Here is a 14,841-nt window from a genome sequence, read left to right as displayed (position 1 = left end):
TCCTTATCTCCCCTCCCACCACCATATCCCAGACCCATCCCTCCAACTTGGCACTGCCCTACCAGTCCATCTTCCTTCCCATATATCCATTCCACCCTCCCCTCCGACCTAACACTATCACCTGCATCTACCTATTATCTTCCGAGCTACCTTTCCACCCCCCCCCCCCCCCCCACCCCCATCCCCCATTTATCTCTCAGCCCCCTTCCATTCCACACATTGCTGATGAAGGGCCTATGCCCAAAATGTCGACTCTCCTGCTCCTCGGATGCTGCCTGGCCTGCTGTGCTTTTCTAGCACCACGCTTTTTTCGACTCAGTATAATAAATAGGCTGGGCATTTGTCTCTGTGTCCAGAAGTTCAAGAGGCCTCATCCTAGATCTGATGCTTTATGAATTTTCAGTAATGTACACATTAAGCTGCATTAATTTCAACTCCTGTTGCTGATATGTTATGTTATGGTATGTTAAGTTGCCTACAAAGTTTAAAAAAAAACTTAGGGAAGGCTTTAGTGTGCATCAAGCTAATGTAATTTGGAGCACTAATGTGATTGTTTGAAATTATAATTCATCGATACAGAAGAAAATACCCCAAGTGCTGGAAATGAAAAACAACAAATGCTAAATATGCTTGGATTAGACAGCATTTAAGAGGAGAAAAATAGATATAATGTTTCTGGTTGCTAACCTTCGGTCAGTACAGAAAAGATCACTGACCTGAAACATTAAGTCTGAATCTCCCTGTGCAGGTGCTACCTAGCCTTCTAAATAGAGTCACAGAGATGTACAGCACAGAAACAGACCCTTCGGTCCAACTCGTCTATGCCGACCAGATATTCCCAACCTAATTTAGACTCATTTGCCAGCACTTGACCAAAATCCCTCTGAAACCTTCCTATTCATATACTTACCCAGATGCCTTTACAATGTTGCAATTGTATCCAGCCTCCACCATTTCCTTTGACAGCTCATTCCATTTTATGCACCACCCTCTGTATGAAAAACTTGCCCCTTTGGTCTCTTTTATATCTTATCCCTCTCACCGTAAACCTATGCCCTCTAGTTCTGGACTCCCCGACCCCAGGGAAAAGACTATCCAAGTCCCTCATGGTTTTATAAACCTCTATAAGGTCACCCCGCAGCCTCCGACGCTCCAGGAAAAACAGCCCTAGCCTATTCAACCATTCCCTATTGCTCAAATCCTCCAACCCAGGCAACATCCATGTATATCTTCTCTGAACCCTTTCAAGTTTCACAACATCGTTCTAATAGGAAGGAGACCAGAATTGCACACAATATTCCAACAGTGGCCTAACCAATGTCCTGCACAGCTGCACCATGACCCCTCAACTCCTATACACAATACTCTGACCAATAAAGGAAAGCATACCAAACACCGTCTTCACTATCCTATCTACATGCAATTCTACCTTCAAGGAACAATGAGCCTGCACTGTAAGGTGTCTCTGTTTAGCAACACTCTCTAGGACCTTACCATCAAGTGTATAGGTCCTACTGATTTGCTTTTCCAAAATGTAGCACCTTGCATTTGTCTAAATTAAACTCCAGCTACCACTCCTCAGATCAAGATCCCATTGTAATCTGAGGTAACCTTCTTCGCTCTTCACTACACCTCCAATTTTGGTGTCATGTGCAAACTTACTAGCTATACCTCCAATGTTCATATCCAGATCATTTTGCTGTTTTACTGTACTGCAAAATTTCTCTAAGAAAATAGAATGGTCATTAGATAAAGGATTCATTTAGCTAATGTTCTTTAAGAAAGTTTAAAAAAAACTAATGTTCAAATTATTCAGTTTAATCATGTTCATACCAGACTGACACAGTGGCTGTAATAATTGTTATGTGTATTTTTCAGATCAAAATCTAAAGACCGTGTAGAAGTCACCAATGAGGCTGTCAAAGAGAAGAAAAAAGAGGAGAAAGATGATGACAAAGATGTCAGTGTAAGTGAAATAAAAAAATTACCTAATTAACAACTTTCAAAGGTTTAGGATAGCCCTAAGTGCTTTATAGCCAATTAAATACTCTTGAGTGTAGAGAAAAGTGAAAACCAGGTTACATTCAGTAAGGCATCCTAAAACATCAATGAATGATTAACCAGTTAATCAGCCTATCATTTAAAAAGAAACTAAAATACTGCAGACACTGAATACTTGCAATAAAGAAGGAATGCTGAAGGTACTTAGCAGATTTGGCAACATCTGGTGGACTGAAACAGTTAACGTTCCAAGTGCAGTATGGCTCTTTTTCACAGCTTGTTTAAAGGTGAGGTCCATTATCTCTGGAAACCTTCTCATAAATCTTTTCTTGGGTACCCACAACTGGATACAACCTTCCAGTTGGAGGCAAATCAATGCCTTCTGAAGGTTCATCCTAATTGCTTTGCTTGTATCATGGATATGGGATGAATTTCAATTATGATGTCTTTTCCCTTCTGAAGCCCAAATCAGCAAAGTATTGTTTGACTCAGCCCTTTCCATTTTCATTCCTGGCTTTTATTGAGGTGGGCCAAAGTGCATCAATCAAACCCTGATTTTTGGATTCTGAGTTTTCAAAAATGAAGTCAGTGTAGGGGAATTGCTTTGCTACTCCATCCATATATACAATCACTCTGGAAATGAAGGAAGACAGGAGAGGAAACAGGTTATATTCACAAGTTTTGGTAAATCCACAGCTCTCAAAAATCAGTTAATGTGACTTACAACTTTCCAGTGGTCAATGTCCAATCAGTTTCCTTGGTGAGCTGAACCTGCTAGATTTCCTTCTTGCAGATCAAATCTAGGCTAATTTCTGGCCATAAGCTTAAATATAGAAGTAGACAGTCCAAGATATGTTGTCAACTGAGCCTGGTTTCCTTCTCTTCCTCTGAGGTCAAGCAACAGTTGAGTTAGAATCCCAGAATCATAGGCATTATTAATAATCCTACTCATAAATGTTACTGCACATCTCTGGAGCAAGTGGGACATGAACCCGGTCCACCTGGTTCTGGTAGGGATACTGCCAATACTCAAACAATTCAACAAGCTTGGATTGGTGATGGAACCATGGCAAGCATTTCATTTGCTGTGGACACAGCTTAGTGGGCCAGTTAGAAGGTCATTAAGCTGACGGTATAGCTTTACCTCATCACCAGAGTTTTCATTACAAATCAAAGAGTTAATTATTAAAAGCATTGTAACTTGTTTTAATTCACACATGGGTTGTAGACGTTGGTGACTGGCTCCTAGTTGCCCTTAAGAAGGTGGAGGTGAGCAGTCTTTTTGAACTGCTGTAGTTTATTTGGTGTAGATATACCCAGAATGCCCTTAGGGAGTTGCAGGAATTTGACCCCGTGGCACTGAAGGAGAATGATATTTTTAAAATTCTACTTGGAGGATAATAGTGTTCCTGTGTATCTGCTGTCCTTGTCCATCTAGGTGGCAATAGTCATGGAACTTTCAACATGCTGCTTAAGGAGCCTTGGTGAATTTCTGCAGTGTGCCTTGTTGACGGTACACACTGCTGCTACGAAACTTCTGTGGTGGAGGGACTGGATTTTGTTTGCAGGTGTGCTGCCAATGAAGTGACCTGCTTTGACCCTGATAGTGTCAAGTTTCTTGAAAATTGTTGGAGCTGCACTCATCTAGGAAAATTTAGTTTTAAACATAGAGTTTTGAATTCTTTCTTTTGTCCGAGTTGTAATGAGCCAATTGCTTCCAGCCAAGTCCATTAACAGCTTTAGTTGGATATCTGTACAGTGCAGGGGGTTGAGAAACTTCTAGAAATGAGATCATGTAATCAACATCAGCATTTTATAAGTCTAGCAAAGTTTTAGTTTAGATTAGATTAGATTACTTACAGTGTGGAAACAGGCCCTTTGGCCCAACAAGTCCACACCGACCCTCCGAAGCGCAACCCACCCGGATCCATTCCCCTACATTTACCCCTTCACCTAACACTACGGGCAGTTTAGCATGGCCAATTCACCCAACCTGCACATTTTTTTGGATCGTGGGAGGAAACTGGAGCACCCGGAGGAAACCCACGCAGACATGGGGAGAATGTGCAAACTCCACACAGATAGGAGCCTGAGGCGGGAATTGAACCCGGGTCTCTGGAGCTGTGAGGCAGCAGTGCTAACCATGAAAGAAAGAGTTTCAGCCGTGAAAAACAGGAGAAAGTACAGTTTTGCTTGGGATTTCTCTTCACACTCTCAAGCCATGATGTTTGTGGAATAAAGTCAAGGATCCCTTATGCCTGTTAATGTTTGGATGTTCCTAATCGGTTCCTAAAAAAAACTCTGGGACAGGAGGGACTCAAACCAGAGTTTGTTTGCTCAGAGCTACCACTGCATCACAGAACCCCTGTTCGTGGTTGATGATGATGTTGTTAAAAATACACAAGTGTCAGCTGTTATTTTGTTAACAATTGACAAGGGCCCTATTGGGAATTTGTGGCACACTTGTAGTGTCCCTATCTCTGAGCAAGGAGGCACATGTTCAAATCCCACCTGCTGCAATTGTGTATAATAACATCTCTAACGTGTCAATTAGAAAATATCCTTGAGAGAGCCCTGTTTGTGCTGTTGTGGCACAGTGACAGTGTCCCCACCTTTAAGCCAGGAGGACTGGATCAAGCACCAGCTGCTCCAGAGCTGTGGAGGTGAGACATCCCTCAACTACCTTTAGAAAATATCTTAAAAGCAAATATATAGGATCCTGAATACTTTAACAGCTGTTGCTTGTTAACTTTATAGATTAGAGTTAATTTAGTTGGTATTCAAAAGGTTATAACAGAAGAAAACTTGGGCATTGTTAGAAATTGGGGAATCTATAATCCTGCATCTTGCAAATAAACTATTCAACAAAGAAAGGATTTTATTCAGTATTTTAACATCAGTTTTTAATCATACCAGTTTCTGAATGTGCCCTTATCATCATTGTTGATTTATATCGGCAATACTTTCAGGTGATCCCCACTCCTCTTTCAAAGGAAAGTCATTTGCATCAAAATGTTAACTTTATATTTCTCTCCAGATGCTGCCAAACCTGTTTTCCATCAGTTTGTCTTTATTTTATTCGTCTTGTGGGATGTGGGCATTGCTAACTGGCCAGCGTTTATTGCCCATCCCTAGTTGCCCTTGAGAATGTGGTGGTGAGCTACCTTCTTGATCCACTGCAGTCCACCTGCTGTGGGTTGACCCACAGTGCCATTAGGGAGGGAATTCCAGATTTTGACCCAATGACAGTAAAAGAACGGTGATATATTTCCAAGTCAGGATGGTGAGTGACTCGAAAGGGAACTTGAAGATGGTGGAGATCCCATATATCTGCTGCCCTTGTCCATCGAGATGGAAGTGGTCATAGTTTTGGATCTTGTAGATAGAACACACTGCTGCTATTGTCAGTGGTGGAGGGAGTAGATGTAGGGCCAATAAAGTGGGCTGTTTTGTCCTGGATGATGCCCAGCTTCTTGAGTGTTGTTAGAACTGCACCCATCCATGCAAGTGGAGAATATTCCATAGCACTCCTTTTTTGTGCAGTGGAGATGGTGGACAAGCTTTAGGGAGTCAAGAGGTGAGTTACTCATTGCAGTATGCCAAGCCTCTTACCTGCTCTTGCAGCTACTGTTTTATGTGGTGAGTCCAATTGAGGTTCTGGTCAGTGGTAACACCCAGGATGTTACCATTGACAGCACTACTGAATTTGAAGGCACTGTGGTTATTTTGTCCCTTATTTGAGATGGGCATTGCCTGGCATTGGTGTGGTGCAAATATTACTTGCCAGTTATCAGCCCAAACCTGGATATTGTCCAGATTTTGTTGCATTTGAACTGCTTCACTATCTGAGGAGTGGCAAATGGTGCTGAACATTGTGTAGTCATTAGTGAGCATCCCTATTTCAGACCATATGATGGAGGGAATCTTTCGATCTTTACATTTGCATTAATATGCATATGCTGTATAAATATGAATGTTTAGAACTTGAGTCCAATAGGTAATGCAAATTAGTCATTTTTTGCTTTCCTTTTCAGAAATGCAATTATTCATGTTGTTAGTGCTAACTGCTTAGTTAGTTAGCTGACTCTATACTGACAGAGAAAAGGCTAATGAAGAAGTTTTGCTGTCATATTGAAATTAATTAACTTTAATTATCAAAATGTCATCAATTCTAATAGAATTTTGAGCAAAGTAAATTGGAAGAGGAAATGAGAAAACGGAAAGAACGCGTTGAAAAATGGAGAGAAGAACAGCGCAAAAAGGTCGTTGAAAATATTGGTGAAATAAAGAGAGAACTTGAAGAGATGAAACAGGGCAAAAAATGGAGCCTTGAGGATGATGATGGTAAAATTTTTAATACAGTTTTTGTATTGTTTCCAATGAATTACTTCAAATTGCAATGATATTGTCACATAGTCAACATTTTAAACACAGCAGCATCTTTGAAGGATTTTGGATGCTGGGACATTGCATAAATTTCAGGATGAAATAGACAGATTTTCTAACTAGTAGTGTGTTGAGGGCTTATGGAGAGTGGGCAGGTAAGTGGAGTTGAGGCTGAGATGATATCGGCCATGGCCGTACCAAACAGCAGAGCAGACTTGAGGGGCTGAATTGTCTACTGCTGCTTCTAGTTCTTCTGTTCTTATATTGACTGGTTTGGTAGGATTGGTTGGGGGACACCTCTTGGCCAAGGCATTGAGCGCACTCCCAAATCTTGTTAATGCCAGAAATCATTTTGTGTCCAAATAGCCTAAGCCCTTGATTGAACATTTATTTGGAAAATATTTCCAAGTTTATTGGTTAATTATTTTGGATGAGAGGAGGATAGAAAAAAGGCAGAAAGGAAATGGAATCATTGGATAAATATGATGTTGTTTATTTGCTTATGGAATGTGAGCTTCGCTGACTAGGCCAGCATTTATTGCCCATACCCAACTGCCTTGAATAAGGTTGTGGTGAACTGCCTCCTTAAACTGCTGCAGTGGATGCTTTGAATTATTTGCCCAAGTCAACCAGTGCAAGTTGACATCTATCTTCCCTTTTAACTTCTATGTATTAGGTGCTGCAGTCTTACTGAGATTGCCAGGAAGGAAAACCACGGACATCGCTGTCTGCTGGGGTTTTTAGTTTCCTGTTAAATTTGAGAATGTCTGTGTTTGCAGGGTAATTAGAATATCTAGAACATGCATTGTTGCATGCATGTTCATCTGCTTGTGTCTAACACAGGATAGAAATTGTCAAAAAGTAGTTACTTCAATCCAAGTTGCTTTAGATTATATTGGAAAAAGGACTGGTGAGGGATGGTCAACATGACTTTATGCATGGGAAATTATGTCTCACTAACTTAATTGAGTTTTTGAAGAAGTAACGAAGAGGATTGATTAGGGCAGAGCAATGGACATGATCTGCATGGACTTCGGTAAGACATTCAACAAGGTTCCTCATGGTACACTGGTTAGTAAGGTTAGATCACATGGAATACAGGGAGAACTAGCTGTTGGGTACAGAACTGGCTCAAAGGTAGAATACAAAGGGTGGTAGTGGAGAGTTACTTTCAGATTGGAGGCCTGCAACCAGTGATGTGCCACAATCAGCACTGGATCCACTGCTTTTTGTCATTTTATATAAATGATTTGGATGTGAACAGAGGTGTGGTTAGTAAGTTTGCAGATGGCGCCAAAATTGGAGGTGTAGTGGACGGCAAAGCAGGTTGCCTTAGAAATCAATGCGATCTTGATCAGATGGGCCAATGGGCTGAGGAGAGGCAGGCGGAGTTTAATTTAGATAAATGTGAGGTGCTGCTTTTTGGAAAGGCAAATCAGGGCAGGAATTGTACACTTAATGTGAAGGTCTGGGGGAATGTTGCTGAACAGAGAGACCTTGGAGTGCAGGTTTATAGTTCCATGAAAGTGGAGTCGCAGGTGGATAGGATAGTGAAGAAACATTTCGTATGTTTTCCTTTATTGGACAGAACATTGAGAATAGTAGTTAGGACGTTATGTCGCGGCTTACAGGACATTGGTTAGGCCACTTTTGGAATATTGTGTGCAATTCTGGCCTCCCAGCTATAGGAAGGATGATGTAAAACTTGAAAGGGTTAGAAAAGATTTACGAGGTTGTTGCCAGGATTTGAAGGTTTGAGCTATAGGGGGAAATTGAATTGTATGGGGCTGTTTTCCCAGGAGCGTCATAGACTGAGGAGTGACCTTGTAGAGACTGAGGGGCATGGATATGGTAAATAGACAAGGTCTCTTTCCTGGGAGAGGGGAGTCCCAAAACTAGAGGGCATAGGTTTTAGATGAGAGCAGAAAGATTTCAAAGGGACCTAAGGGGCAACCTTTTCACATAGAGGGTAGTGGTGTGGAATGAGCTGCTAAGGAAGAGGTTGGAGGCTGGTACAATTACAACATTTAAATGGCATCGGGGGGATAGATGAATAGGAAGGGCTTAGAGGGAAATGGGCCAAGTGCTGGCATATGGGACGAGATTTATTTAGGATATCTGGTTGATATGGGCGAATTGGACCGAAGGTTCTCCTTTTGTGCTGTACATCCCTATGACTGTATTTGTATTTGGAATGAACGTTGTGCACTCAGCAATTATTTGATTTAGTGTTCGATCGGAATGCATGTCATTTGCTCTGTAATATTCCAAACAGGTCCAGTGCTCTGGTTTTAATTTTGACATCAAAGTCACAACCAGTTTCAAAAAGCATGGCAGCATAATATAGTACTGCAAATTTTCCATTCTTAAGCTTTCTGTTGAGACCTGAAACAGAATTCAACATGGATAAGCATAAGGTTTTATAGTCTCGTTGGAGATAAGGAGGTCATATAATTTGGAAAAAAAAGTGGAATCTAAGAATTGAAATACATAAATCAAAAAGTTGTAGTCAAAAAGGCAAGCTGAACCATAGTTTCATTTTTAGATTGATAGAATTAAAAAGTAGAGGTGTTGCGCTGAATTTGCATTGAATCTTGAAGAACATTTTGGACTGTTCTCTGCAATTCTGGTGTCATATTTGAAAAGGATATGCAGGCACTGGAGCAGATTCAAAAACTGTTTCCAAGAATATTAATCAAACTAGCAGGTTCACATGTGAAGAATGAGCAAGCAACTGAAAGGACTCCTCCAGGCATCATCTTTGATTTGTCGTAGAGTTATAGCAATGTACAGTATGGAAACAGACCCTTCGGTCCATGCCAACCAGATGTCCCAACCCAATTTAGTCTCACTTGCCAGCATCTAGCCCATATCCCTCCAAACCCTCCTATTCACATACCCATCCAGATGCCTTTTAAATGTTGGAATCGTACTAGCCTCCACTAGCTTATTCTACTCGTACTATCCTCTATGTGAAAATGTTGCCCCTTAGATCTCTTTTATATCTTTCCCCTCTCATCCTAAACCTATGCCCTCTAGTTCTGCACTCACCCCCCCCCCCCCCCACCAGAGAAAAGACTTTGTCTATTTACCCTATCCATGATTTTATAAACCTCTATAAGGTCATCCCTCAGCCTCCAACGCTCTGGGAAAACAGTCGTGGCCAATTAAACCTCTCTCTAGAGCTCAAATCCTCCAACCCTGGCAACATCCTTGTAAATCGTTTCTGAACCCTTTCAAGTTTCACAACATCTTTCCAAAGGGAGGGAGACCAGAATTGCACGTAATATTCCAACAGTGGTCTAACCAATGTCCTGTACAGCCACAACATGACCTCCCAACTCCTAACCAATAAAGGAAAGCATACCAAATGCAGCCTTCACTATCCTGTCAATCTACTACTCCTCTTTCAAGGAGCTATGAACATGCACTCCGAGATCTCTTTGTTCAGCAACACTCCCTGGGACCTTACCATTAAGTGCATAAGTCCTGCTAAGATTTGCTTTCCCAAGCACCTCATATTTATGTAAATTAAGTATACCTCATGCTCACATCTAAATCATTTATATGAATGATGAAAGGTAGTGGACCCAGCACCGATCCTTGTGGCACTCCACTGGGAATATCCACCCTCAGCACAGCTGTAATGCTATCCCTTATCAAAAACACCACTCCTCTCTCCTCTCTTGCCTTCCTTTCTATCCTTCCTGTAGCATTTGTGTCCTGGAACTGCCAGTCCTATCCATCCCTGAGCCGTGTTTCTGTAATTGCTATGATATGCCAGTCCCATGTTCCTAGCCATGCCCTGAGTTCCCTGTTAGGCCTCTTAACATTGAAATAAATGCAGTTTAATTTATCAGTCTTACCTTGTTCTCTGCTTTGCCCCTGCCTGTCATGACTGTTTGACTCACTTCTTTTATCAGCTGTACCAGTCTCCGATTGATCTCTTTCCTCACCATCTCCCTGGGTCCTGCCTTCCACATTAACAGTTTAAATCCTCCTGAGCAGCTCCAGCATACTTCCTGCCAGTATATTAGTTCCCTTCCAATTCTGATGCAATCTGTCCTTTTTTACAGGTCACATCTACCCCAGAAGAGATGCCAATGATCCAAAAATGTGAACCCTTCTCCCATACACCAGCTCCTCAGCCATGCATTCATCTGCTCTATCCTCCTATTTCTGCCCTCACTAGCTCGTGGCACCGAGAGTAATCCAGATATTACTACTCTCGAAAACCTCCTTTTTAAATTCTTGCCTTGCTCTCTGCAATCTCCCTTCAGAATCTCAATCTTTTCCCTTCCTATGTCATTGGCTCCATTTGTATACAGTGACCTCCTGCTGGCCCGTCTCCCCCTTGAGAACATTCTGCACTATCTCTGAGGCATTCTTGATCCTGGCACCAGGGAAGCAACACACCATTTTGATTTTTTGCTGCTGGCCACAGAAAGTCCTGCCTGTACCTTGGTCTTGAGAGTCCTCTCACACATTCGAATGCTTGGAACCCGATGTACCTCTCATTGTGTTAGAGCCAGTTTCAATACCAGAAACTTGGCTGTTCATGCTACGTTCCCCATAGAATCCATTACCCCCTACATTTTCCAAAACAGCATACTTGCTTGAAATGGGGATAGCCACAGAACACACCTGCACTAGGTGCCTAGCTCTCTTTCCTGGAGTTAACCTCTCTATGTGACTGTATCTGAGACCTTCCCCCTACTTTCTATAACTGCCATCCATCACATCCCTCTGCTCTTGTGAATTCCTCATTTCCTCTAACTGTCTCTCCAACTGATCCATTTGATCCGATAGAATTCGCAAGCAACGGCATTTATTGCAGATATAATCCTTAGTAACACGTAAACCCTCCCTCAACTCCCACATTCGACAAGAAGAGCATATCACTCTACTAAGGGCCATTTTTGCTTCTTTCCCAGAAAATATCACTGTCTTAATTCATCTCCAAAACACTGCTTCAGGTTAAATTAATACTTATGGCTTATATTTTAAATTTAATCAAGGGACATAGCTCAAAAAACATATAATCAAAAAAGAACCCACTCTGCTCACTACTGCAGACTTACTTTAATCCCTACTTAAAATATCCATTTATCTGTTTCTATGCTGTGACCTCTTCCAAACAGGTTCCTCCAAGATCAAATGTGGAGTTCACTGTTTTTTAATTTTCCCAGACACAGTTTTCGATATCCAGTGATACATTAATTCATCAGCAAAGACAGTAACTGCTAACTCGGCCAGTTAGCAATGTGGGTATCTTTCCCTCTCTGCACTGACCTCACCATTTGGGGAAAGATATAAAAGAGACCCAAGGGGCAGTTTTTTCACACACAGGGTGGTACGTGTATGGAATGAGCTGCCAGAAGAAGTGGTGGAGGCTGCTACAATTGCAACATTTAAAAGGCATTTGGATGGGTATATGAATAGGAAAGGGTTGGAGCCGGGTGCTGGCAGGTGGAACTAGATTGGGTTGGGTTGTTTCCCTACTGTACATCTGTATGACTCTGTGTGCTTCCTTTGTCTGTTCTTCTCCCTTTTAACAGTGCTGTTGTTTTGACTTTTTTTTCTTCATAGTTCCAAAACAATGCAACAGCATATAAAACAGTAATTGCTGCTCCTGGAATTCGAGGAAATCCCCTCCAACACCTAAAATACCTCCAAAAAGGAACAGCTGTTACAGCCAGAAATTTTCCCCATCCTGACTTATGCCATGATTTTTACTGAAGGGCAAGGGAGCAGGCTCCAAGTTCACCTACATAAGGACAGAGTTTAAACCCTGCATTGTTGAAGCACACATTAGCCTTGCAGCCAACCAAGCTAACAAGCCATTGGATAGCCCGATGGAGATTTTAAAGACTACAACAGATTTTAAACAATCACATGGCAGGATAGTAATTCCATTTTTGGTAATGTGCAATACAAAAGGCCAGTTGTATAAGAGAGCCCCCAAGAAATCAAGTATTGTCCCCATTTAATTTCCATATATTAAGTTCTACTGCCTCACCTAGATTGCCAGAAGAGGAAACCACAGGCATCTCTGTCTGCTGAGGTGTATAGTTTCCTGTTAAATTTGGGAATGTCTGTGAAGAAATTTCTTTTCACAAATTGTTGAGTATGCTTAATTTATCACCATGGAAAGTACTTGCCAAGAAATGGTATAGATACATTTAAGGTGTGAGAGATAAACATATGGGAGGAGCAAATAGTTATGTAAATATTTGATGAAGCAAACGAGCAAGTACACTTGGAGTATTGACATGAGGCTAGGCTAAATGTCCTGTTTCTCTGCTTGTAGATGTTATGTAAAATTGTTGACACTTGAATTGTTGCACCTCTTGATCAAATATGACTTCTTCAAAGCAGAATTTTGATGGGCTCGGTTGGATTTGAATCCACCTACAAGGGCACAAATGGAATTTTGATAACACTGTCTAATTTTGATGGTTTTGTCTTGTTTCTGATGTCCATAATTATTTTTTTTCTCTAACAGTTCAGTGTATTAGAGCCCTACAATACAGAAGAGGCCCTTTGGCCCATAGAGTCTGCACTGACATTTAAAAAAAAAATTACATACCTAGACCAATGGCACTTTCTGCCTTTTGGCCCACAACCTTGAATGTTATGACATTTCAAGTGCTCATCCAAGTACTTTTTAAAGATTGTGTGGTTTCTTGTCCCAACTACCCTCTCAGGCAATGCATTCCAGATTTCTACCACCCTCTGGGTGAAAAGAATTTTTTTTCAAATCCCCTCTAAACCTCCTGCCTTCAGCTTAAAATTATGTACCCTTGTTTACTTATCCTTCAATTGAGGGGAACAGTCCTGTCCACCCTTTCCATACCCCTCTCAATCTTTTATATCTCTCTCCCCCTCTCTCTCTCACTCCGGGCTCTGTCTCCATCTATCTGGTAATTAGGACATCCAAAATATGCACTGTTGCATGCTTCAATCTGCTTGTGTTAACTCAAGACAGAAATTGTCCAAAAGTAGTTACTTCAATCCAAATTGAAGTACCACTTGCCCCCCCACCCCCAACCTTTGTATTCAGCATATATGTTGTGTTTTCTTAGTTAATAGCATTTCTGATGATGAGTCCCTTGTCTCAAAACTTTAACTCTACTTTCTTCCCAAAGATGTTGGTAGACCTGCTGATTTTCACTGGCAATTTTGGTTTTGTTGCCTCTGAGCTTCCTGTTGTTTTGCCATTCATTCATTGAGTATTCCTTTATCTTGTCTCCTCTGTCAAAATGCATTATATCTCATTTTTCAGGGTTCAATTCCATACGTGCATCTGACCAACCTGCCTGCATCCTCCTGCAACCTAAGGCCATCTTCTTCATTATGTTTCCCTTGCCTCACAGATGCTCCTCTGTGCCTCCAGCCAATGCTCCCTTTCCAAGACTTGGCACTCATGTTGCTTGAACAGGTGGCACTTGTACAGATGTGGTTATCCACACTGCCAGAAGAATTTAGAAATTTCTGTATGCAGCAGATCATACAAAACTCTTTGGCTTGAGCTCCCCTGACATCTTCAGTTAAATTTAAAGAATCTTCTTCCTATTTTTAAAAAAGATTGTCCTTGTACAAGGTTATCATAATGGCCATGACTATCCTTTTATATCTATCTTAACCTTAATCTGAAAACAAATTACAGTAGGTATTCAAAAATAGTTATTCCTTAGCAACCAATGAAGTTACAATTTTCCTGTGAAGTCACATTTTTTCACTCCCTGGTGAGTTGCTCACTTGAAGTTCCTCCCCTGTTAGATCAGCTGAGTCTGAATCCCAAGGTAGGCCTTGACTTAATCGCTTGCCTAAAATTCTTCTCCCACTGACTAGATTTTCATTTTAATTTGGACAGATGATGAAGATGAAATCATAGAGGGTGAAAGGAAAGAAGAAGGAGATGATGACAATGAAGAATTGGATCCATTAGATGCTTATATGGAAGATATAAAGGAAGAAGTGAAGAAGTTTAACATGGGAAGCGTGAAAGGAGGAAGTGAAAAGGTAAAGTTACTCTCCTAGAAATTATCTCATTGGAATCCCTTATCTCAGCTGAATTCGTTGACTTGCTGTTAGTAGTGCTGGTTCAAACTACAGCACTCAATAACCTTCATATGCTGTGCCAGATTCTTGACAGTAGGAACTGCTTGCTTTTTAGATGAATTTTAATTTTGCCCATATCCTATTAGACGTTTTTTATGTCTGGAATGCCAGGTGAGGTATGTCATGGAAACTTGGTTCTACCTCTCGTGGAGATTCTAAAACAGCTTAAATACCTTTCTAGTTTCAATTGAATATAGATATAGATTGGAAGGAGTGCAGAATAATGTCAGATATCGACAGGGTAACCCTCCTGAATATTGAATGATAAGCCAAGATGATAATGGGTAAAATAGGGGAAAAAAAACTTTTATTCTTAAAAGATGTTAATAT

The 14,841-nt window shown here is 41.1% G+C and overlaps 1 protein-coding gene across 3 annotated transcripts in view; it reads left to right on the top strand.

Moving 5' to 3' along the window:
• ddx46 (DEAD (Asp-Glu-Ala-Asp) box polypeptide 46) overlaps window positions 1-14,841 on the top strand; it is a 69,345-nt gene that overhangs the window by 19,905 nt on the left and 34,599 nt on the right. For all 3 annotated transcript variants that reach the window (XM_060837267.1, XM_060837266.1, XM_060837265.1), the window contains 3 exons: window positions 1,879-1,966; window positions 6,180-6,345; window positions 14,264-14,412. In XM_060837267.1, the coding sequence (XP_060693250.1) occupies window positions 1,879-1,966; window positions 6,180-6,345; window positions 14,264-14,412 (403 nt within the window). The remainder of the gene's footprint in view (window positions 1-1,878; window positions 1,967-6,179; window positions 6,346-14,263; window positions 14,413-14,841) is intronic.

This window comes from Hemiscyllium ocellatum, chromosome 16 (assembly GCF_020745735.1).
Source record: "Hemiscyllium ocellatum isolate sHemOce1 chromosome 16, sHemOce1.pat.X.cur, whole genome shotgun sequence".
NCBI lineage: Eukaryota > Metazoa > Chordata > Chondrichthyes > Orectolobiformes > Hemiscylliidae > Hemiscyllium > Hemiscyllium ocellatum.
The sequence above is the reverse complement of the archived record's forward strand: the minus strand, read 5'-3'. Positions and strand labels throughout refer to the sequence as shown.